Source organism: Carassius auratus, chromosome 5, assembly GCF_003368295.1.
Source record: "Carassius auratus strain Wakin chromosome 5, ASM336829v1, whole genome shotgun sequence".
In the NCBI taxonomy this organism is placed as follows: Eukaryota; Metazoa; Chordata; class Actinopteri; order Cypriniformes; family Cyprinidae; genus Carassius; species Carassius auratus.
Window position 1 is genome coordinate 2272189 of NC_039247.1, and position 27110 is coordinate 2299298.

The 27110-nt window shown below is 36.0% G+C and overlaps 1 protein-coding gene across 1 annotated transcript; it reads left to right on the forward strand.

The window, feature by feature from the left end:
• Positions 1-2357: 2357 nt before the first annotated feature.
• Positions 2358-25442, forward strand: LOC113087072 (E3 ubiquitin-protein ligase RNF43-like; the record flags this gene model as incomplete). The annotated part of the gene is made up of 9 exons (XM_026255544.1): positions 2358-2456; positions 2613-2735; positions 20354-20428; positions 21206-21340; positions 21879-21980; positions 22332-22502; positions 22645-22762; positions 23171-24742; positions 25088-25442. Coding segments are annotated over 9 exons (2421 nt in total), but the record flags the coding sequence as incomplete, so codon positions are not given.
• Between the last annotated feature and the right edge of the window lie 1668 nt (positions 25443-27110).

Here is a 27110-nt window from a genome sequence, read left to right on the forward strand (position 1 = left end):
TCTACAAAGCCACGGTAGTGCAGTCTCATCCCGGATCGGACTATTGTCAATAATCTGTTTGTGTGTGCCAAATCAAGATGTGTGTTTTGGGGTCTGAACCAATGCCGTTTTTAGTTTTCTGCCCCTTTGTGAGATAAAAATACCCAGTGGAGATGATAGACTGCGTTGGACGGTCTCTTGATGGTAAACAGAGCTGGCAAACGCTGGCCAGAGATAATGATTAGCTGTATTTCTCTGGTTTTTGTGAAGGCCACACATCCTCAGACTCCTGCCAGTGGGATACATACATATATAGAGTTTTTGGAAACAGTATATATTAGTTTTTTTTTTTTTTTACAGAAATGAATACTTTTATTCATTACGGATGCATTAAATTGATCAAAAGTGACAGGAAAGTATAATATTATCTCGGTTTCAAATAAATACCGTTCTTCTGAACTTTATAGTCATCAAAGAATCCTGAAAAACGTAATCTATCACGGTTTCCACAAAACTTTGTGCAGCACAACTGTTTTAAAGAAATGTTTCTTGAGCAGCAAATCATCATATTTTCATGATTTCTGAAGATCATGTGACACTGAAGACTGGAGGAATGATGCTGGAAATACAGCGGAGCATCACAGAAATACATTACACTTATACAGATATTCACATAGAAATAGAGTAATTTCAGTTGTAAAATTATTTCACAGTATTAAAGTTTTTAACATTTGGTGAGAAACTAAACTACTTTTTAAAATTTTTAATCAATTTAATGCATTCTTTCAAATTAAAGTGTATATATATTATATTACAATTCTTACTTTTTTCTTGCAATTCTAAGAAAAGTTAATATTCAGAATAAAGAATAAAGTCATAATTCTGAGATAAAAAAAGGTTTAAAGTTACTTTTATAAAACGGATATTTCTGCTTTCTTCTGATTCTGATTGGCTGAGTTGTGTTCAAAGCTGTTGTTAATTACAAAGTAACATACACCTTTGTTTACTTCTGCGTGTTGCTCGGCAACCACTTTGTTGGAACCACAAGTGTTTCTGAAGAACTACTTTGTTTGGTGGAAGGACACTGTTTTTGTTTAAATCACAACACTTTATTTGTAACCTTACTTCATATATGGAATAACCGTAAAAGCAATAATCCTCATGAAGCCATGGTGTGCAGTGAATTTATAATGGCTTATTGCTTTATTATTATTATTAAAACACGGTGGAGAGAAAAAAGTCTGAATTGTGAAATTAAATTTTGTCTTTATTGTGGTGAAAACATGCTTGCATGATAATATACGTTAGGCGTTCAGAAAGTTTTTCTGCTTTTGAAGTGCTCACGGAGCATCCTGAAGACGAGCGGAGCACCTGACCTCTGACCTCTTGAAGGCAGTATTCCGTCCATGTCTTCCTCATCTCTGGGTTTGATTGACGCGCACCAGCCCTCCTGCACCGATGACTTCAGCGTCCTCTGCTGATCTGCCAGCTGCTGATGTCACGGCTCAGTTTCACGCTGGGATTTCCGCTCCGTTGAGCGACCAGCCTGTGTGTCTCATGCTGCTGGAGGGTTATTTGGGGAAGGCTCCAGTGCGTTCATGGTTATGTCCCAAATTTACTTTCATAACGCACTAGAAGTTTGCTGGTGATGGTTAATGGTAAAGTTTGTGTACTACTCTTCTGTTGTACACTACTCGTGCAAAATCTCGTACTACTAGTGTTAGCAGTGCATGCAAGAATCTTCATTTAGCTAAATTGATATTTTTAATTAATTGCATTTTATAATATATCATTAATTTATTATTAATATGCCACATCAATATATAAATATGAATTCATATAGGATGCATACTTATTCTCTCTCTCTCTCTATGTATCAACTATTGTAATTAATAATTATATATTATAATTTTAAATGTTTAATGAGCTTAAATATTAATTATATTGAATATGCAATAATGAAATGCAGTAAATAATATAATAATTTAATTATACCTGCAAACATATGCACACACACATATATATATATATATATATATATATATATATATATATATATATATATATATATATATATATATAGTTGCTTTATTGAATGAATCTTAACGCAACAGTTGTGAATATAATATATATTCAATATGCTGGGCAATCGCCTAATTAATATTCATGAGCCTATGTACTGACCTATTTAAAAACGCTTTGACTTATTCTCTCTCTCTCTCTCTCTCTCTTTCTCTTTGTGTCACTTTTATCTCTCTTGGTTTTCAGTGATAAGTGAATTATTAGTCAAATGTTGGCCCACATGCGTAGGAACAGGAAGTTGCCTCTTCAGCATCAAAGAGCCGTTGCACGCTGACGGTCCAGCTTCATGAACTCATGCACGTGTGTCATTTGAATATGAAGCTGATGCAGATAGAAGAAGAGTGACTTCATTTGATTTGTCAGTCACGTGGAGCAGAGTGTACATTATCATACTTGTTGAGTGCTTGTACATTGAATGAGTTTACATTTCTAAAAGCATGCCATCGTACTCTGACAAGACTGAAAACAGAAATAAATATCCAGGAAACAGTGGGGAAAGCAGATGCTGTGGTTTTACATCTGAATCTCTCTCTCTCTCTCTCTCTCCGCAGTCTCACCCGCTGTCTCTGTGTAACACCAGCGAAGATGACCGCCAGGAGACCATCTTCATCAGCATCGTCAAACTCGAGAGTCCAGAGAGCAAAGTGCCACAGTGCCAGCCGCTGCTGGATAAAGTAAGACTGATGGGGAAACTCACACACACACAAGCACTCTGGGATTTATTGAAGATCTCTCATAATGTTTGTCCAGGTTTTCTGCACCAGAAACACTCATAATCTTGTCTTCTTAAACATTTTCTGCCCCTTGAATGAAACGTGCTGTTTGAGTCTTGTTTTGAATATGTAAATGAGCTCTGCTGTGATTGGCTGCAGGTCAGCAAGTTGCTTTCATTTAATATTTAAATGTGGGAGCTACTTGTCAACCGGTGTTATTTTAGTGTTACTGTATGTACTATTATAATATTCATTAATATTTGTATTTTTTTTTTATAATTTAATATTTTAGTTTTGTAATTTTAGTTTGTAATTTTATGTGCTCTTAATATTTTTATTAGTTTTTCTTATTCAGTTTTAGTATTTTTTGCAAGTTTTTGATCTTTTTTTTAATTTTTTTATTGCAGTTAATGAAAATGATTTTAATAGTCTAATTTTAGCTAACAGTTACAACACTGATGATAATCAGCTTATTATGATGTCAATGTTTTTACAGCTTTGTATTATAGTAATATTGTAGGATTGTAAGCATTTGTTCTCATGTTTTAACTTTTAATTTCATTGGTGGTTAGGTTTTGGTAATTTTTTTTATATGATTTTGTTATTTTTGATAGTTCTTTATATATTTCTATTTAGCTTTAATTTATATCTGATTTAGTTTTAGTAATTTTATTACTTCAAGTTAAACTTATTTTTCATTTAGTTGCCAAAGCAACATCTTATTTTTCATTTAAACTCAAGTACAAGTTTTTCATCTAATTAATTTTTATTTTAGCTTTTTCAATTTAATTCAATGAAAAAAATTAATAGTTTTAAAATTAGCTGACAATAACAACACCGATGTTAATGAGCTTATGATTATGACATTATAATTTTCAACAAGATGTCTTTGCAACTTAATATAATTTATATACTATTATAGTATTTATTAATAATATATTAGCATTTATTTTTATATTTTTCTTTTTATATTCATCTTAGTTGTACTTTTTTATTTTATTTTCTTTTTTTATTATTATTTTTATTTCTGTTTCATTTTAATGTATACTAATTTTAGTTTTAGCAATTTTAATTCTTCAATTTAAAATATTTTACTTCATTTACTTGCGTAAGCAACATTTCAAATTTTTACTGATTGATTTAAAAAAAATAATTAACTGAAAGTTTTTCCTCTGTTTATTTTATTTTAACTTTATTTTAGTTAACAAAAATGCTTTCCAATAGTTAATGAGCTTATGGTTGTGATGTTTTAATTTTGAACAAGATTTTGTTTGTAATTGCAAGTATTTCCAACTCTCCCCTTGCAGTGTAGGATACACTTGTAGTCTTCCTGTGTAAGTTGTCTGGATGGAGCTTGTGTTGTGAATGTAGGAGTATGAGATGTGAGACAGAGTTTCAGAGAGAGAGGCAGATTGCTGGCCTCCTCAGAGCCTCATGCACTCGTGGCACAGCTAATATTAGCAGGTCACAGTGTGAGGGAGTCTGTGAAAGTGCAGGAGGTGCAGGACACACCAGCAGGAGGCTCTGAGCTTTGGGCCGTTTCCTCAGGACTCTGGCGCTGGACGTGAGAGATGGCAGATGCTTCTGTCACATACTGAAAACCTCAAACTGTCTGTTCCAAACTCGACTGCGCTGCTCCTGCAGAATTCACAGTTGAAGAGTCGGCTCCTTTTCAGTGTGAATTTGAATTCGGTTGGCCAGAACACGCGGTAGAATTTAGGTTTTGAAAGAAATCTTATTCAGTGAGGATGCATTAAATCTGTCTGTCTGTCTGTGGTTTATCTATCTGGCTTTCTGTCTGCCTGTTGTTTATCTATTTGTCTGTCTGTCTGTTGTTTATCTGTCTGTCTGTCTGTCTGTCTGTCTGTTGTTTGTCTGTCTGTCTGTCTGTCTGTTGTTTATCTGTCTGTCTGTCTGTCTGTCTGTCTGTTGTTTGTCTGTCTGTCTGTCTGTCTGTTGTTTATCTATTTGTCTGTCTGTCTGTCTGTCTGTTGTTTATCTGTCTGTCTGTCTGTCTGTTGTTTATCTATTTGTCTGTCTGTCTGTCTGTCTGTTGTTTATCTGTCTGTCTGTCTGTCTGTCTGTCTGTTGTTTATCTGTCTGTCTGTCTGTCTGTCTGTCTGTTGTTTGTCTGTCTGTCTGTCTGTCTGTTGTTTATCTGTCTGTCTGTCTGTCTGTTGTTTATCTGTCTGTCTGTCTGTCTGTTGTTTATCTATTTGTCTGTCTGTCTGTCTGTTGTTTATCTGTCTGTCTGTCTGTCTGTTGTTTATCTATTTGTCTGTCTGTCTGTCTGTTGTCTGTCTGTCTGTTGTTTATCTATTTGTCTGTCTGTCTGTCTGTTGTCTGTCTGTCTGTTGTTTATCTATTTGTCTGTCTGTTGTCTGTCTGTCTGTCTGTCTGTCTGTTGTTTATCTGTCTATCTGTCTGTCTGTCTGTTGTTTATCTGTCTGTCTGTCTCTCTCTCTGTCTGTCTGTTGTCTGTCTGTCTGTTGTTTATCTATTTGTCTGTCTGTCTGTCTGTTGTCTGTCTGTCTGTTGTTTATCTCTCTGTCTGTCTGTCTGTCTCTCTGTCTGTTGGTCATTTATCGATCTGTCTGTCTGTTGTTTATCTATCTGTCTGTGTATCTGTTTATCTGTCTGTCTTTCTGTCTGTCTGTTGTTTATCTGTCTGTCTGTCTGTCTGTTGTTTGTCTGTCTGTCTGTCTGTCTGTCTGTTGTTTATCTATTTGTCTGTCTGTTGTTTATCTATTTGTCTGTCTGTCTGTCTGTTGTTTATCTATTTGTCTGTCTGTTGTTTATCTATTTGTCTGTCTGTCTGTCTGTTGTTTATCTCTCTATCTGTCTATCTGTTTATCTGTCTGTGTGTCTTTTATCTGTCTCTGTCTGTCGTTTATCTATCTGTCTGTCTGTCTGTCTGTTGGTGGTCATCAATCCATCTATTTTATCCCAATTCAATTGAAATTTTTTTTTAACTTTTTCCATTTAAATTTGCTGGGTTTTTTTGTCCTGTTTGTCTAGACCTGATGTTTGCTGTTTTTTATAACTAAATCTCTTTTCTATTAAAACTTTCAGTACTGAATTAAATCTATTTAAATGGACATTTCCCTCTGCTTATCCATTGCAGATTCATGTGACGTTGCCTGTCATTTTGACTCAGTGAAGGTTTGTGAGTTCTCCAGTGATGCTGATAAATGTTGTCTAGGTAGGCAGCTGATGGCTCAGATCAGAGCTGAAGGGATTTTCTGAGTTTAATATGGTTCTGCTTGTGAACGTCATGCCATCTGTACCAATCACACACAAGCAGACAGTCTCAACAAGTTAATCAGAGTTAATAACCCGTCTGAGGAAACCGCACACAGTCCTGCTTCCATTCTCCGCTTTTAGCGCCTATTTATGTCTTTCCTTGGTAGCGACGTTGGCCTGGATGGATTACTGCTGCGGATCCAACTTTGTTTAGTGAACATCTGAAGGACTCTTAAGAAAACAAAGCGTTGTATTCCAGTGGTTCTGGATGGGCTCTCAGTAAGCCAGCAGTATAAATACCCTGAAGACCAGGCTCAAATTAGGGCTTTTGGTTGTCTGATGGTTGTGGATGTTTAGTCATCTCACTGTTTACATCATATCGTGTTTCCCAACAGTGCAGCAGTCTTATTTCATTTATTTAATAGTTAACTTTTTTATATTTTACTTTCTATCAGTTATGTTTTTTAAGGTTTTAGTGTTGGGAAAAATAGCTCTGCAGTGTTGAACTCTCGTTCCTATATTTGCATCCCAGATCAATCCAATGCAAATGTTCCCAGACTTTAACAGCAGTTTCCGACCAGATGCTGATTTCCGTCACAGGCTTTATAGTTCAGTTTAAGTGCTGTTTGGTCAACACCAGATAGAACGAGAGACTTCACGCTCGTAACGTGGATAAAGTACATCCCTTTCATAAAGTGTCCCGGTCTGGACTAGTCCAGCGGTATGAAAGGAGCTCCAAATATTTACCCAAAACTGCTCATAGTCTCCCACACAATCCAAACATCCCCTGCGTCTCGGGCTGAAGGTCCTCGCCAAACCATCAAAGGCAAAAGCCTGGGATTGCAGCTCATTGTGATTACGAACGCTCCCAAAAGAGCTGCTGACTTTATATTTGCTCAATGCTTAATCCGCAAAGCGCTGTTTTCATGCCGAATGAAAGGAGCGAGTGTTTGGCTGGGAACGTGAGTCAGAGCGAACAGGAAGAGACAGGAGCCGTGCCTCGACATGCTGCCCGCTTCTCAATCAAACACTCCTCTGCTCCACATCTAATCCTCTGCTTTAGAAACCAGATGGAGAGTGTGAGAGAGAGAGCTGGAGAAAGCTTTCACAGAATGTGCATGCTGCTTTTTCCTCTATAAAGCGAGCACGGACTGTCAAGCTCCAAAAAGGACAACAAAAAAAAACGCAACATAAAAAAAGTCTCATAAAAGTCCAAATGACCCATATAGACCAAGATGTTTTTGCTTTTCATATGATTTTAAAATAGTTTAGAAAATTAAAAGCATTAAAAAATTTTTTTTTGTTTTATTGCATTTTAATTTACATTAGAGTTTGATGATTAATATAGTACTAATAATTTAGTCATTTAATTACTCTTTTAGTTCAAAATTTTGTGTTTTTTGTTTACATTAGAGTTCAACTATTTTATTATTAATAATAACGTATTAATGATATTAAATGCTCTTAGTTTCTATCTCTCAATTTCGTAATTTATAGTTAGATTATTTTGATATAATAATTATAATTAATATTAATTTAATACTCTTATTTTACAAGTTAATTTTATGTATTTATTTAGCTTTTGTTTTATTGCATTTTAGTTTGCATTTGTGGTTAAATTAATATAGTATTAATAGTCATTTAATTTCTCTTTTAGTTTACATCTTTATTTATTTATTTTTATACTTATATTAGAGGTCAATTATTTTAATATTAATAACATTTTTTATTAATTTAAATACTGTTAATTATCTTGGTTTTGTTTTATAGCTTTTTAATTTATATTAGCATTAGATTATTTTAATATATTAATTAAATTAATTTAAATACACTTAGTTTACACTGTAATTGTAGTTTTTTAGTATTATATAAAACATAGCAATAGATTATTTTGATATGTTAATCATTAAAATTTATATTAGTGTCATGTTATTTTAATATATTACTAATTTATTCAATTAAATACTGTTTATGCATCTAGTGTTTTCCAGCATTTTCATTTATATATTAATATTAATTTAAATATCGTTTACATATTGTTTTTGTGTTTTTTATTAACACTTCAATTGCTTAATTCAATTAGAAAGCTTTTTTTAAAAAGTAGCTTGCAAAAATTGAAGTAAATTCTCTGAATCGATTCTTAGAATGAAAGCTATAAAAATTATAGTGATGGGGTTGGGCTCTGATGTGTGTGTGTGTGTGTGTGTGTGTGTGTGTGTGTGTGTGTGCATGCGTGACCCGCGGGGCTCAGGAAGTGTGTTAAAGAGGGAAATCCTCAAACACACACGTGTAAATCTGTCACTTTGACTGTGTTTCTCTTTTACTGCCTTAGTTTCTCACTCCATCTTTCTTTGTGTTCTTTGACATGGGCATACAGTGAAAACGCTCCGTACACCATCACACTCACATCCAGACATGGTTAGGGATTGATGCAGTGCACAATATATGTCACACACTGAATACTGTGGAACTGGATGCATTATATGGATGCAACATTTCAAAACTTACTATTTTAGAAGTTATAAAATCTCTCTATATATGTATAATATTGCAATTAAGTATTTTTTATTAAAACTAAACTTCAAAAATATTTTTGTTAATAAAAAAAGGCGGTTGTCAAAAACTTGTTCGGGATTCGTAATATGTACTATTTCAAGGCTGTTATTATTATTATTATTATTATTTTTTTTTTTATTATTATTATTATTATTATATAACTAAACTTCAAAAATATTTTTTTCATAAAAAAAGGCGGTTGTCAAAAACTTGTTCGGGATTCGTAATATGTTCTACTTCAAGGCTATTATTATTATTATTATTATTATTATTATTGATATTATTTTTATTATATAACTAAACTTCAAAAATATTTTTGTTAATAAAAAAAAAGGCGGTTGTCAAAAGCTTGTTCGGGATTCGCTAAATGTACCATTTCAAGGCTATTATTATTATTATTATTATTATTGTTGTTATTATTTTTATTATATAACTAAACTTCAAAAATATAAAAAAAAGGCAGGTGTCATAAAACTTGTTCGGGATTTTTAATATGTACTATTTCAAGGCTAATATTATTATAATTGTTATTATTTTTATTATATAACTAAACTTAAAAAATATTATATATATAAAAAAAAAAAGGCGGGTGTCATTTAAACTTGTTCAGGATTTGTAATATGTGCTATTTCAAGGCTAATATTATTATTATTGTTATTATTATTTTTATTTTTAAAAATAGATGTCATTAAAACATGTCTGGGTCATATTTCACCACAAAGGAAATATTTGCCAAAATAAGTCCTATATTGAGTATTTATTTATTTAAGTTTCATTATGAACAATTTCTGCCAAATTGCCATGCATTCATGTTTTTAAAAAAACGTTATTCATATTATTATTATTATATGTTTGTGTAAAAGTATGCATTATACAATTTTTTTCTTTACCGTTTTAAAAGGTGTTTTTTAACATGTTTTGATAAAAATACTTTTAATTGTGTCTGATCTGAAAAGGTTTTTCTCTGCGTCACATGAACCGTGTGAACGCAGCGTTGTGTTTAAGTTCGTTCCAGCGTTGGGGATCCAGGAAGTTCTTTTTCTTCCAGTGCATTCTTGGCTTGTTCTGCTTTACATGCTTTAAGTTCCTTTAGCAGCTTTGAAGCTTCATCCAAACAGAAAAGAGTTTGTCGTTTGTCCTGCATGAGTTGTGTGTTTCTCCATCTGTCAGATGTGTTTTGTCATTTCAGGGACTGCACAGGGTCATATTCATATTTCAGCTGCTCTAGGACGTGTATACGTTCTCTTTCAAACACTTAACTGTGACTTTAAAGAGAAAGAGATGGGGTGTTTGTGTGAAGCGTGATGGGTGCATCCTCTATTACAGGACAGGAAATGAGCTGCTTCTCTCTCTCTCTCAGAAAGTGCAGAATTCATGTGTGTGTGTGTGTGTGTGTATGGTTTATATGATTGTTCTTAAATGTTTCCTGAGCAGCAAATCATCATATTTTCATGATTTCTGAAGATCATGTGACACTGAAGACTGGAGGAATGATGCTGAAAATACAGCGGAGCATCACAGAAATAAATTACACTTTAACACAGATTCACACAGAAAACTGCTGTTTTACACTTTAATAATATTTCATATTTTTACCATTTTTACTGAGCAGAAGAGACTTCTTTTAAAAATAAATAAATAAATAAACATTCCAACCTTACAAAATCTTTAATATTATATATATATTGTGTATATATATATATATATATATATATATATATATATATATATATATATATATATATATATATATATATATATATATATATATTAGTGTCATTATTCATATTTAAAATTAATTGTTTTACTTTTTACTTTAGTTTTTATGATTTAGTTTGTTGTGTTTTGTCATTTATATTAGTTTTTTTTTTATATGTCAACATAGTTTTTATTCATTTTAATTTTCAGCTTTAGTGTATTTTAGTACATCAAGATAAACTGAATGAAAATATGAAACACATTTAAGTTTGTGTGTGTGTGTTATATTCTTGATTTTACTCCAGTTAATATTTTTGTTTCCATTTTCAAATTAGTTTTTTATTGTTTTAGTTAACTATAATAACCTCTTCTCAAATATGAAAATAAATGAATCGGAGTTTCACATCCCTTTATTATTTGAACGACATGAAATCAAGATCCTTTAAACGTGATAAAGCCTGTAATATCTGACTCTCGTCCTTGCGTTCCCGCTCCGAGTCAGACATGGACTATAAACTAAAGAGAAGCGTTCCCCCGGGTGTGTGCTGCTGTCTCTCTCTCTCCAGTGTTGTTTTAGGGGCTGATGTTATCATGTGTGTGTGATAAAGAGAGAAGAATGGGCAGCTGTGTGTGCAGGACGGCCCTCATCATCATCATCATCAGAGAGAGAGAGAGAGAGAGTCTGATTGGAGGTGGAATGCATTCATACGCTGCACAGGAAGTGGGCGTGTCTGTCTTTTATATAGTGGCTGACAGGGTGTGTTAGCTGTGTGTGTGTGTGTGTGTGTTGCCCCATGCTGCTCTCTTTCACTCATACATGTCTATGTGAATGATTGAGCGAGTGTGTGTGTGTGTGTGTGTGTGTGTGTGTTTTGGCCCATTTGTCGCTGGGCAACGGCTCACACAGTTGTTGTGGATTCCAGCGCTGCATCTGTTGTGTTTGAAGCTCAAGCTCACCCGGCGGGGCGATAACTCTTCTCTTGTTGTTACTGTGACACACACTTTCTGGGATGTTCCCATTGGAACAGGTTCTTCTCACAGGGATGAGAACACAAGAGCCTACATCTTCTCTTTTTGCAGCTGTGTGTGTGTGTGTGTGTGTGTTATCCTTAAATAATGATTGGTAGAAGCTAAACTATTTTTTATATATATATATATATTTTATTAATAAATGGTTAATAAAAATAATACAAAAGTTAAATAAATGAGAGAAAAATGTATAATATTATTTAAAATACAAAATTAAAGATTTTTTTTATTTTATTATTTTTTTAATTATTTATTAAAAAAGTTTAAATTTCTGTAAAAATGTTACATTGTTATAAGATTGATTAATTAATTTTCAGCTGATGCGCTGCTCAATAAATATTTCTTATTGTTATCTGTTAATAATTAGTAAAATTTTATTGTACAAATATTCTATTTTCTTACATTTAAAAATATAATTTAAAAAAAGTCATATTTCACTGCAAAATATATATTTTGCATGAAGAAAATAGGCATATATCAGACTGCATTGACATGTATTTTTTTAGTATTATATCATAGCCAAATTCTCATTATTTTGATACATCAATATGTTTTTTATTATTTTAATTATTCTAAATAATTTGTATTATATTCTGCATTACTGTAATATAATTACTTTGTATTCAAATCAACATAGTCCACTCTTTAATGGAAACTTCACCTAAAAATTAAAAACACTTTCATGATTTACTTGCATACACACACACATAAATTAAATTCAGTACAACAAATAGCAATACAATTAAATATGCATTTAAAAATACATTATTATTTTTCTTTAAAAACATATATTATAAAAAAAAAGTTTGTTTATGAGTTCCCATGTAAAATCTGTATTCTGAAGGAAGATCAACTCAACAGTCAATAGCGCTTTATTCAATATAGAATGTTTTATAACCGTTTTAATGATATAAAATAACAGTAATTAATGCTGCAAAATTAGGTTTTTAGCAGTAAAGAAGACAATAGTGTCAATATTCAGATTTAGTGTGTGTGTGTGTGTGTGTGTGTGTCTGTGTGTGCGTGTGTGTGTGTGTGTGTGTGTGGAGCCTGCTTTTGGAAACTAGGAATGCAAAATGTTTGTGTCTCGTCTCATTCTTGAAGGTGCGCTCATTTCTCCACATGTCAGATGATCAGCAATGTGTGTGTGTGTGTGTGTGTGTGTGTGTGTGTGGAATGCCGCTCTAAATATAACTCCAGGATCCTGGTGCTGCTGTGTAGTGGTTGGCCCTCTAGTGGTTGAAGCTTGAATCAAACATTACCTGCATGTCACTGTGTGAGAGGTGCTTCGGTTCTGCTGTTCTGATTGGATGAATCTAATGTGAAGATGTCACCATCGCCATGGACACTGTCTCTGAGCTCAGTCATCAGATCAAGATCCTACATCATGTCATTTTCACAACTCACAACTTTCAGATCTCTTTAAAGCTGCAGTAGGGAACTTTTGTAAAAAAATATTTTTTACATATTTATTAAACCTGTCATTATGTCCTGACAGTAGAATATGAGACAGATAATCTGTGAATAAATCAAGCTCCTCTGGCTCCTCCCAGTGTCCTATTGCCATTTGCAGAAACTCCATCGCTCCCGTAAGAAACAACCAATCAGAGCTGCGGTCCGTGACTTTGTTTGTGTTCAAAATGTAGAAAAATGAACATAATAAGTGAGTACACCATGAATGCATTTTCCAAACCGTGTTTTTAGCTTGTCCTGAATCACTAGGGTGCACCTATAATAAGTGTTTATATTCGGACTATTTTAGATTGCTTCGGGGGTACCGCGGCGGAGTAACCCAGTACCTTTGTGATTCTTCATAGACATAAACAGAGAGAAGTAGTTCCGGCTACGATGTTCTTCCGCAAGACGCAAGCAGTTCTGTTTATTAACCGCTAGAGCGTCAAAAGTTACTGACTGCAGCTTTAATGGAGGTTTTGTCTTTTGAAAGATTTTCTGTTGAACTGATCTTCTGTTCCTCACAGCCTTGTTTTCATTCCTGTCACAAATTAAGACCGTCTCCAAAAGATGAACATCTGGCACAGTATTGAAGGACCGGAGCTTAAATGCTGTTGTTGTTTTGACTTCATAATTCATATTTGAAAGTAATGTTTGAAAAGTTTGCTAAAGCTGCAGTGTTATTTTAGTGTCATTGAGATAATATTACAGCTACTATAATTCATTTTATTTTAGGTTTTCATTTTTTTTATATATATTTCATTTATTTAATAAAAAAATTGTCTAGATTTCTAATAATAGTTTTTTTCCGTTTTATTTATAATTATTTCATCACATAAATTCAAACAAAATGAAAATAAGATGTTGCCTTAATACCAGAAATACAGGTTCATACAAGTTTACATTTTTTGTATTTTATTTTATTTCAGTTGACATTTATTTTAAGTAACAATAGTTGTATTTTGATAAAATGTGTCCTTGATCAGGCGGTGCATATATATATATATATATATATATATATTAATTGACAGATATGACCAGCACAAACCCTCCCCACAGCTCTTAAATATATAAAGTATTATTATAGGCTTTTGAAAGATGGATTTCTGATTTACTGGGTCATTGACTGTTAATACTGAACACAAAAAGTTAAAAAAAAAAAGTTTGAGGTGTGTTTTACTAGGAGATATTATTTCAGAATTCTGTGTTTAATTCAGTGTGTTACGTGCCATTGTAATAAATATTTGTGAAGTTTTCTTTTTTTTTTTTTTTTTTACAGTGATTTTCTTTAATCACTGTTAAATTACAGCTATCAAAATGGTCTCCTGATTCCTGAGTTTTTCAGTATCTCTCTCTCACACACACACACACACGGGGAATGCGCTGGTGTTTCTGCCTTGCAGCGCCGCCGCTGTTAAATTTTACTGTCCTCATTTTTCCTGCTTTGATGCAGCGAGTGTTGTTTGAAGATCAGCTGCTGTTTAATTGGCTGTGAAATACCTCTGGGATGGGATCGGCCCGGGCCTGTGCTCGGGAACACCGGAGGGAAGCGGGTCAGAGGACGGGGATCGCTGCAGGCCGGAGCGATGAATGGGGAAAGTGCTGTGCTTTGGGTTAAAAGTTTAGCCCAGGACTCCAGTGTGAGAGAGCCCTGCTAATATTAATATTAGCTAATGACAGCGACCGTAAAGACGTCCTGTTTCAAGTTAATGCTGTTCTTCTTTCTATGAATCAAAGAATCCTGAAAAATAAAGTGTTTTCACAAAACTATTCAGCAGCACAACTGTTTTCAACATTGCTAATAATTTAGAAATGTTTCTCGAGCAGTAAATCAGTAAATCGTTATGATTTCTGAAGATCATGTGACACTGAAGACTGGAGGAATGATGCTGGAAATACAGCGGAGCATCACAGAAATAAATTACACTTAATCTCTTTTCAATTCTAATATTTCACAATAATACTGATTTTATTGGATTGTTTATCAAATAAATGCAGCCTTGGTGAGCAGAAGAGACTTCTTTCAGAAACATAAAAAAACAATTATATAAAAAATTTGACTCGTATTGAAAAAAATAAAGAAGACAATATATGTATACTGTATGTGTGTATATGTGTGTGTGTGTGTGTGTGTGTGTGTGTGTGTGTGTATACCCAAACACTACATCTTTCAGCAACATAAAAAAAAAGTTACAGACGGCAAATTTTGAACTGTCTCATATAATTATAAACGCATTTCCACTGCACTTAATTCATATGCAAGGAATGAAAGGTGGCCATATCTAGAATCAACATTTATTTTGCATGAAAAAAACAAAACATGAAAAGATCTCCTAGCTAGCCGGACATGTAAATGAGCTAAAAATTAGAAGAAATAATAAAATAAAATCTTCGAGTGGGATCAGAAAAATCACCTTAAATCATCCAGAAAACTACTGTGGATTATTTTTCTCATCTCACTGGCAAATATATTTACATGTTGTAATAATAAACTTGATTGTTTTTTAACTTGATTGTCTTTAGAAAGCAAGGCTTAATATCTGATGTCATTTAAGTTTGCATGTAAATGGATTTTGATTTATGAATATTTAGAGATTTGTGCTGGAAAACAAGATTTTTTTGCAGTGTGATCAGAAAGTATTGAAAAAGGTTACTTCCATATTATAGTGTTTCATTAGCACGATTAGCAAGTGACTAGCATGTCTCTAGCATGATTAGCAAGTAACTAACATGGCGTTAAGTTTCTAGCATGTTGCTAACATTAGCAAGTGACCAGCATGTTTCTAGCATGACTAGCAAGTGACTAGCATGTCATTAGCATCATTAGCAAGTGACTAGCATTTCATTAGCATAATTAACAAGTGACTAGCATGTTTCAAGCATGACTAGCAAGTGACTAGCATGTCGTTAGCATCATTAGCAAGTGACTAGCATTACATTAGCATAATTAGCAAGTGACTAGCATGTTTCAAGCATGACTAGCAAGTGACTAGCATGTCGTTAGCATCATTAGCAAGTGACTATATGTATATGTATTTATTTATAAAGAATATAATATATTTTATGAATATATATTTATATAATGACCCCTAACCTATGTGTGTTTGAGGGAATTCTGAATTGTTTATATATATATATATATATATATATATATATATATCTTGTGATTTTAGTTTTTCTAAAGACAGTTTTATCCCCAGATAGTTTTAGGCCTCTCTCTTCTCAAAGGAAACATGTCTTTATAAAGAGGAACTGACTGACTCTGATAAGTCCCAGAGACGCTGCTTCATTCAGAGCGCAGGTTTCTCCTGAACATGAGTCTGTTCTCTCTGTTGTTTTTGCGGCAGCTGCAAGCAGAGGCATGTGTCGCTGCACACATACTGTACAGGTCACACCTTGCTATGAAAAAGACTTTTCTTTTTTCCATCTCCCCCCTCTGGTCACAAAAACTCCCACAATCCCCTTGGAGAACTGTAGCGTCCCGTCAACATGCCCCCCCCCCCCCCCCCCCCCCATTTATCAGCAAAATCTTGCATCATGATATGAGTCATTTTAGTACAAATTTTATAAACACACGCAGAAAAGTAATTTTATTGCAACTGAGCTATAGGGACAAAAATCTAAAGAAATCCTGATTGGATGAGCCACACAAAAACAAACAAACAAAAATTGAAATAAAAAAGAAAATATGTGACCACGGAGCACAAAACTAGTGCTAAGTGTAAATTTTTCGAAATGAAAATTTAAAAGCTGAATGAAAAATCTTTCCATTGATGTTATGTTAGGACAATATTCGACTATTTTGAAAATCTGGAATCAATGGTCTTTAAAGTTGTCCAAATAAAGTCCTTAGCAATGCATATTATTAATCAGAAATTCAGTTTTGATATATTTACGGTAGGAAATTAACTAAACATCTTCATGGAACATGATCTTTACTTAATATCCTAATGATTTTTGGCGGCAAAAAAATCAATTTTGATCCATACAATGTATTTTTGGCTGTTGCTACAAATATACCCCGGAGACTTAAGACTAGTTTAGTGCTCCATGGACACATATTATAAATCATCTATGCAAATGTATCTACCACAGTATAATCGATGTAACAACTGCCTTTCCAGCTCTCTATACCTCCGGTTCAAGATGTGAGAAAGCATGTAGATCCTGGTTACTAGTGCTTGAACACTTTGTGTAGATCAGATTCACGGTTCTTATGGAATAACAGGATACGGATCAAAACAGGAATGTTTTCATGTGGCGAATGAAAGCACAGGAAGAAGCGGCTAATTAAGCTGCCTCTCGGAGCCCGAGGACGGACTGGAAACTCCTCACGCACGCTTCACATCTTACTGAACCTGTCAGAGATCACGCTCACGTGCACCGTTTACCGCTGTGAACACGTTACGATTGAAACATGCAGTATTACCTGCACTGTATATAATGATTGTGGTTTTAACAGTAAAAGACTGTAAAAATGCTACAGTAAAAACCTGTTAATTGGTTATCAGTAAGTTTCCATACTATATACAGTGAATAACTGTAATTGCATTTAATGTAATTTTACAGTACAATACTGTATACAGTTTTTGGAAGTGAAAAAGAAAGTAATTTTTGAATTTACAGTAAAAAACTGTAAATTGACATTCACAGAATTTGTGCATGACACTACTTTTTGTTGTTGTTTTTGTTGTTGTTGTTGAAATAACTGTTTCTTCTTAGTTTTTTCTTATTAGTTAGGGTTAGGTATTCATGCCAAATTAGGCTTCAGTAGATCTGTTATTTAGCGTCTGGGTGCCAGTGAGACGTTACTGTCAGGCTACTGTAGTAGATCATTTCAGGAATGTGGTGTTATTACAGTAGATGACTGAGTTTCATTCTTTGTGTGTGGCTTACTTTAATCATCTGAGGTTATCCGAGGGAATCTATCCGAGGGTTTTGTCTCCCTTCGCCTGCGGGCTGGAAATAAACCACCAGCTCTCAGAACAAGGGATCAAGCTGAATTAACAAACATCCATTTATGAAGATGATAGAGGGATGATTGTTTAGTGCGATCGAAAGAACCGCTGAGTGATTAAGCAAAGGGAAAGAAAGAGACGATGAGAAGGGACATCTAATGATGATTTCAGTGCATTTCTAAGCTTCATCTCAACATCCACCTTTAATGTTTGTTTAAATGAATTGATTTACATGTTTGTTAATCGATATATTTTTGTTGAAGACATGGGTTAGCATTATTTCATCTTATTTTTTAAATAATTGTTTAACAGAGGAATTCCTGGTTAAAAACTACATTACCCATAATTCTGCAGGGAAATCTCCACCAATCAGAGAAGGGCCAGAAGCAAATTGCTCCAAAAGAACTCCCGTGAAGCACTACGAATTCTCCCTACATTCCTAAACCAAGTGAATATTTGTATATAAATGCATTTTTGCAATAAATGTAAAAGATATTGTTTCTGTATGTAAACAACATCAGTTTTTTTTTATTGTCATTCGCAATGCTTCATGGGATTGTAGTTCTTTACCTTATTAAAGTCGTTAAGTTCGCAGTCTTGTATCTTTGACTTTTAATCTGATTTTCAGTTGTTTAGATGTTGTGATTCTCCTCGTAGCTGGTTGGTATGGTTCTCAGCTTATAAGTCTTGAACAAAAATGTAAAAAAAAAAAAAATACTTATGGGGGGAAAAATGAGAAAAATACTTTTAAGCATGTTTTTATGTTCCACAGAAGAAAGTAAGTCATGCAGGTTTAAAACAACATGATTTTTAGTTTTAGCTTAACTATTCCTTTACTCTTACACAAAAATATTATTTGTCAGGATTGTTACTTTTTATATACTGAACTATATTGGTTTCTTCTATCCTTTCAGTTCTTGTTCTTCCAAAATACACACACACACATCAGCTATTAATTGTATACACCCCACCTCAAGCACACCCTTCATTGATGCTCCGCCTCTTCCTGTTTCAACCGGCCAATCGGCTGAAAGCAGACAGGTAGCACTGACTCTCTCTCTCTCTCTCTCTCTCTCTCTCTCTCTCACACACACACACACACACACACACACACACATTACACTCTGAACCCTCTCATCAAGATTTTAAGATTTCTCACACACCAAGCAGAACTAAAAACACTGACCATATCTGTGCACGTGCTCGGTTAAAACTTTTAGCTCTTTGTTGTGTGTGTGTGTGTGTGTGTGTGTGTGTGTGTGTGTGTGTGTGTGTAGCTAGCCGGCTAATGACGGGTCTGTGATTGTACTTCCTGTCTCCGGAGAGGCTGTCTGCAGACATAAGGCCTGTTATTAAACCCTTTAACACACAGCAGCACAGTCTGTGTCCTGCATTACAGTCAGTTTTACCGTAGTGTCTTTTATTTATCTAGTGATTATTGGAGGAAACTTAAAGACACTTGTGACATCAGTTACAGTTTACCGCTTCACAGTGCGCTTCGGTTTAATTGCTCTAATTACTGTAACATCATGGATTGATGATTTGTTCTGGAGGCTTGTGAAGATCATTCCTCCGCTGAGGAACACTCAAAGTAAAGCTTCTGGAAACAAACGCTCCTCAAAAGATCCTGAGGATCAGGTTTGAGACTCTAAATCATGATTGATGGAGATTCAAGTGAAGATGAGCTGCTTCAGTCCAGTAAGAGTTCATCTGGAGATATTACTGACCTTATTCTGACCTTTACTTGATTAAAACCAGTCAAGATTTGACACGTGAAGCTCCAGCTGAAGGATTATTTGAGGAATTGTTCACGCCTCGAGCACAAACTCTTCAGGATAACACACACACATCAGTTTAATTAGAGTTTGGGTTTGCTCAAATCACTAACCTTCAGTCTAATTTGCAGTAATAGCAATGTTTGACTTTGCAAGTTTGCGAGCACTGCTAATTATAACCGCTCAATCACTTTACCACAACTACATACACACACACACGTCATTGTCTGGAACGCAGCAGTATACTTTCCTTCAACTCATACTTTGACCTTTGAACTCTCAGCAGTTGGGCAGGAAATAGACTTACGGTGAGTTATTGGTCATTGTTTGGGCAGAATTCTCTCCCAGTCGCACAAGAAAAGTGCATCTATCTATCTTGACAAAAGCGGGGAGAATCTGACACAGTGGAAGGAAGTACTAGTGTTTTTGTAGTGTATGAACTGTTTTTCTTCTCTAAACTGCACTAAAGATTGATCTGATTAATAATAATCCGTCACAATAATCATTGTGCATTACACTAGTGATTTGATTGATTGATTAGTGTTTTGCACATGAAGAATTAAATGTAGTGCATGTTTTTTGGTGCAGATCTTCCCTTAAACTTGAAGAATTTAAAAGGATATGTTTCACAGTTTGTGGATCTCTGCTGACTTTATATGTGTCATAGTCTCTTAAAATGTTTTAGGAATTTGGTCGGAAGTTATTGAAAGTGCACACAAACTCTCTCTCACACAGGGGTCAGAAGCTGTGCTGAATTGCATTATGACAGGACTCCACGGCTTCAAATATGTGATAGGATTGCCATCTGCTGTCTCGTGGGATTTCTACAACACAACTAACGCTCTCTCTGTGTCTCTGTGTCTCTCAGGCTCGTCTGGCCCTTCAGAGAGGCGCTCAGGCCGTCATCTTTGACATCACAGATGATCCCGGTGCTGCTCAGGAGGTCAGTGTTACAATAATTGACTTCGCTAGCCATAACATAATACATTTTCTTTTGTAAAATCATAATCAATTAACATGGGATATCCTTTTTACAATTTTTATTAATTGTAATTGATAGTATTATTATTATATTTCAAAGTTTTTTTAGGACAGTTGCCAATAAACATACCTTATTTAACCATTTCTATAATTTTAGATTATAACAAATTAACATGGAATCTCCGTTATTCTGTTCTTTATTTATTTACTTATTTATTGCATTTATTTGTTATTTTATTGTTTGCTTGTTTTTTAAAAAACAACTTATCACAGTTTTAACTAACTCTGCATCTAAAAATAAGAAAAATCAGCACAGTATTTTCATTCAAGCAAATATGTTTTTATTTTTATTGCTATTTTAATTCATTGTTTTTATTTTTTATTTTGTTTATTTATTTATTTATATTGGAAAACAGTTACCGATAAAAGAAACTTATCAGTTTTAATAATCATTTAAAATCTTAATTTTTTATTCAATTTTTATTTATTATTATTCAGCATATTATTTTATTAAGTTATTTTATTTCTTTTTAATTTATTTTTCTTTTTAAGATTTTAAATATCTTATATTTGTAAGACAGTTGCAGATAAATGCAATTTATCTAAATCTTAATAATCAATGTAGTAACTAAGGTAGCTTGGCAAAAACGTTTTTGTTTCTAAATCATGTAGTTCAAAATATATTCTATTCTATATCAGTAGTTAGACACTTTGTTGTTGTCTGTTTTTTCACACACAGCTGCGTGATTCAAGTTCGTTTCCTCGTCCAGTGGTGCTGGTGAAGTCATCAGATGCAGAAGAACTGATGGGACTCGTCAATAAGAACGAAGAAGCCATGGTGTTCATAGATATCATGATGGAGACTCCAAAATGGGTGTGTAAACGTATCGAACACTTAAAAAAAATGTCTTTTAATTTCTAGGTTTAACTGTTTCAGTCTTCATGCTGAAAATATATGATTTTACTGGAACAACATTCCCATCACCCAATCAGAATTAAGGGAAAGTGTAGGGCTTTTGTAAGAGATGGGGTTGGGACTTAAACAAACCTATATTTTTAGGGCTAATCAATTAGAAATATGTTTAGCACTGTTAGTTTAACAGGATGATTACAGTTATAGCTGCACTATGCACCTGAAAATATTAACTGGTACGGCTGGTCAACCAGTATGGTCCTTCTGGACTCTTTTTGGTTAAGCTAGTTAAAAAATGCATGGGATGCTAGCATCCAAAATCCAACATACATTGGTACACTTTCAGAAAAAATCGCTACAATGGCTGTCACTTGGTGATACCCGGTTTATTTTGGAATAGCCAAAATAATATACCAATATACCAATCCATTAGTTGGTGATTTAATGACAAACTAATGGCAGGACACTCAAGTTTCAATCTTTGTTGTTGTGCACACAGCCTTACTATGACGTTGGCATCCTGTTGACTGTGGCTCTGGTTGTGTTGGCCATCGTCATGATCTTTGTTTTACGCTTCCGCTGCAAGTCCAACAGAACCTGGGTAAGAAAACACCAAGGGTGGCCAACTTCGGTCCTGAAGAGCTAGTCCTGTAGAGTTTCGCTCCAACTCTGATAAATAAATAAAAAAACAGCCTATAGCTTTCTAGTAACCCTTAGACCTTGATTAACTTGTTGAGTTGTGTTTGATTAAGGTTAAAGCAAACTCTCCAGTAACGAAGTTGGCAACTGCTGCATTATACCAATGCTGTCTATGTTTACCATTAGTATTGACTGTAACATGACCATTGATTACATCATTGTATTCCTCTCCTCTTCTTTATGATCATAACTTATTGTTTTGATGTTTAAAATCACTGTAGAAATCTCAAAATCTTTTTTTCTCAACTCCCAGGACTCTGTGCACCAGCAGACCATGCGTGCCATCAGCAGGTTGGAAACGCGCACATACAGCTCTCAGGGTTGCTCTGGCTCCCAGCGTTCTCGTGAGGCTCCGGGGTCAAACAGCAGCTCCAATTCCAGCCCGGTCTGTGCCATCTGTCTTGAGGAATTCATGGATGGCCAGGTAGGAGATAAAAAGAAAAAGCATTATATGATTTTGGAAAAAAGCTAGAAAAACCATCAAACGCAAGACAGGAAAAGAACCACTTTGGTTTTGAGGCACACCAATGGCACGTTTAATATTACATTTTCTGTCTCTCTGGCAGGAGCTGAGAATCATCTCCTGTGCTCATGAATTCCATAAGGAGTGTGTTGACCCCTGGCTCCTACAACATCGTACCTGCCCACTGTGCATGCACAACATCATGGGTAAACTGCCTCAGGGTACATATATATTTCTCCTATAATATTATTATAGAGCTTACGAGGCAGCACTGTTTTGAAATTCCTCTTCTTTCTTTATCTTATGCCTCCCAAATATGAAAACATCCAGTTTAATCAGATGCCCAAACCTGTGTTACTTTCTCGTGTGGAGCGCAAAAGATATTTTGAAGAATGTTTATTTGTCATTTGGGTCTTGTGTTGTTTGGTGCCCAATGTTCTTTGGAATGTCTTTTGATGTTCAAAAAAAGAAGGTCACATATAGGTTTGTTAAGAACCGAAGCAGGATTTCATTTGCTCAGAACCAAAGCCTGAACATACCCTGAACAATGCAATTCTAGTTCTTGATATTCAATAGGAATTTTTCGTAGCAATGTTTTTAAATTAAATTCACCATCTACCCTCCAACAGGTTCAGATCAGGCATCCCGTCTGCCCCAAAGGAGTCGAATACCACCCCCTCCACCAGAGCACAGTCAAGCCTTCCTCCTTCCGCATAACTATCCCAACCAACACCCTTATCATCGGCAACCTGTTCCCTTTTCCCTGCGCCATCATTACCCCCGTAACCCATCTGGACCTTTACCCCAATTGGGCCACTTTGGCAACTCACCCCCACTCTGTCCACAGACTTTCCGTTGCATTCCCAGCGGACCGTTGGGTGCTAGGTGTGCATATCACTCGGCTCCAGATGCCCATCACGGACGTGCACATAGGACAGGTGGGCACGGGTGTCGGACTGGGGGGCATCACTATGCAGCCCCCAGAAGGTCGTGTCACCGGTGCCCCGGAGGACCTTTGCGGAATGCCTCAGGTTCTCGGATGCATCACGTGGCATCATCCGCAAATCATGGAACTCATCATCACCTGCCACGTGGGGGAGGCTCGCACAGTCGCCAAGACGACGGAAGCTGCTCAGGAGGGAGTTACCATACCGAGCGGAGCGGTTATCTTGCAGACGGACCGGCTAGCGATTCCAGCTCGGGATCGTGCCATGGCTCGTCCAGTGACTCTGTTTTGAACTGTACAGACATCAGCCTGCAGGGTGTTTATGGCAGCTGGTCTACTTTTCGTAGTTCGCTCAGTAGTGATTACGACCCATTTGTCTATTGCGGACCGGGCAAAGCTCCACGCAGAGGGAGCATGGAGGCCACACAAAGGCCTCGTTCCCTGGACTCTGTAGTGAACCAAACTGGGATTGGAAGCATCAGTGATGCCAGTGCCATCTGCCCGGAAGAACAGCAGCCGCAGCAACAGATGGCTGTGTCCAGTCATGTTCACTATCATAGGCATAGACACCACTATTATGAGGACGGGGAGCTCAGTCAAGGGCCTGGCCGAGGTCGTGAGGGGGATCAAGAGGCCATGTCCTCAGCTGCGCCAGCAAGTGGGTCTTGTCCCGTAACTAAAGACAAAGACTCCTCCGGGTGTCAGGGACAAAACCAGTCTTGCCATTGCCCCAAAACAGACCTCAGTTCAAGGAGGGTTAAGGATAGAGACCCAGACCCTCTTTCCACCTCAGGTGCTTCTGTGATCCTTCCCTCCCCTCCTTTAACCTCTCCGTCCCCACCCTGTTGCCACAAAGGCCCAAGATGGACGTCCAGTTGGAAAGCAGCCGGCTGTCCATTGGAAGCTCCTTCGCCGGTTGTTCACTTCCATCAAAACTTGGACCTTCAGGATGATTGTAGCATTCACATCCACTACGGACAGGGAGCGGGAAGCTACTGCTGCACACCTCCGCCAGACATGGCCCCCACACTGCTGCCGGTACCTCTAATCTTGGACTCTTCGGGTATGACCGACTGGCCGTGCTGTAGTGGGGCACATGTGGTTTGGCAGAAGCAAGTGCAGCAGTCCCAATCTGAGCCTCAGCTTCTGGGACCCACTTCTGGAATGGACAGACCCCTGTGTAGGGCCTATCATGGCCCAGGGGACGAACATCCCATGGACTGTCCGTACTGCCAAAGTCTACACAATAGTCAGGGTGAGTATGTCTGACAGAAGTGCACTCCTGGACCAACATTGGCCACCCCTGATGTATAGCCTAACTTTTAAATTACTTTTAGATATGTACGATTATCCTGATAAGCAATATATGTAAGAATCATAAACTTTTGTTAGTCACAGGGCTTATTTTCTGCAGCAATGCAAAAGCCAATTGAAAAACCAGTTGCCTTTTTGTTGAAGGACATTTGTTGATGGGGTTGGTGTATAAAAATATATAATCTATGCAGTACTCTAATGCATTGAATCTGCACAGCTGGTTTTCAGCTTGAATTAACTATTCCTTCAATTAAATGAGTTTTAAAGTTTTTTTTTTTCTCCACAGGGTCAGAGGAAGAGTCTCGTGTTTGAGAAAACTCTTCATCCGAAACTCCTCACGCTGCTACACAAGAGCCGAAATGGACAAAACAGTTCGGCGATCTCTCGCTGTCTCTTTCACTCACATTTTGCGTCTTCCGGATAATTCCAAACTTTTTCTGCAAAATCAAACTGGATTACCAATAATCTCCAGACCTCAGAATTTCGTTCTTACAAAGAATTGAGCAGTCAGTGATGATTAGATGTTTTGTCCAAAGTACTCTTCAGTAGTAACTCACTGTTGCTAGCACTAGGGCTGTCACTATTGTGAAAAAATAATTTTCGATTTTTAAGACATAGGTATTCATTGAATCGATTGTAAAATCGATTTTCCATGTCTAAAAAAAAAGGCTCAGGCCATTACAAATTTATTGGACAGGAAAACAAGTCGATCAACATTTTCGGGGTCCAGAGCAGAGCGTTTTTTATTCACTATATGTCCAGCTATTGAGAAGACGCGCTCCTTCCGCACTGATGTCCCAGGGACACTCAGGTTCAGCTGCGCAAGGGGGGGGTATTACTGCCAGTTTTCCACCACAAAACCCGGTCGCTGTCAGCTTGCAATGGTCTTTTTCATAACTCAGAATCTCCTGTAACTAGTTGCGTGTAAACGCGTCTTAACATTGACTTAACATTGAAATAATTCGCAACAAGACTCTCCATTCCCGTTTGGTGGGAACGCAGAATAAGAAGTCACTTTCAACATCACTGGGTCTTATAGGCGCGTAAAATTTCTGGTATTTTCTGTCTATGCATGTACGTAGACACTTCTATCTACACAAGCCTGGTTGCTGTGTTCTGAAATGTCACAACCAATCCGTAGCACAACATTAGCGTAATCTGTGTCGTTCTACAGTCATTTTTCTCTTCCATGTTAACTACTATCCTGGCGGTATCATTATACCTTGAAGACTGAGATACTGAGCTTGCAATGCATCGGCAGTGCATTTACTCCTGTGTTTGCGTACTTGCGTAAAGTAGCTTTCATTAGTTGACCGTGCCTACTGGCTAATTTTTAGCCATCTAGTCATTGCGGTGTACACACCTCTTCCTTTTTATTTCTGACTCTTTAACTTTGTGTTGGTCTTCGTTCAAGCTTCTGGCCTGGTTTTCCAGCACTACCTCAGATAACCAATCAGAAAAGTCCTATTAGCGAGACGGTACTTCAAAGGTACTTGTGCGCTGGCCTCTCGTTACCCCTGCCAGATATTAACTCAGAGGAGCGATAGGGAGCTTTACTTTATATCATCTGTCCTTGGAAAGGAGCATTTGATTGAGGTTTCAGGTCTCGGTTTTGTTAATTCAAAAATGGCAGCTGTTATTTACAAATGTTGTTGTGTCTACATTTATTAATTTTACTTGTCAAAACTGAATGAATTGACTGAATATATTTGGGGAAAGTTGTGAAGATTTTGTTTTGTTTTGTTTCATTATTTTGGCCTGTTAAACCTTGTGTGTTCGGGCTGAGAAGGACTACATTTCCCAGAAATGCTTTGCTTTGCTTTCACCTCTTTGACTCTCATATTCCCTTAAAGGGATTCAACATTTCATAGAAACCAACCAGCATACAAGCTCACCAAAAGTGCCTCTGTATCCCATCAAATGAACACTTCATGAAGTTTATACATACATTTATGTAGCCTGCTGTCTTGTTTATGGCAATACCAGCCAACACACATAACTTGAGCTGACTCGATACGTATTGCCTGCAAGCATGGTTATCTTTACTCTGTTACCCAGAAATCTCTCGTCATATATTGTAAAAGCCAACCGTTAAAGGAATGGTCTGGGTTCAAAACAAGCTGAAACATGTGACATGCTTCCTTAAGTTGGGAAAAAATATCAGATGCAGTTTTGAACCTGAAACATGCCTTTAAGTAAAGAAAATGAAACACTGGAAATCTTGCCATGACAAACACCTGGATGTTTGTTTGCTTTTGTTGTTTTTGTCAGTAAATGGTCAAATTGGTCAAAGGTCTTGGTCCTTTGAA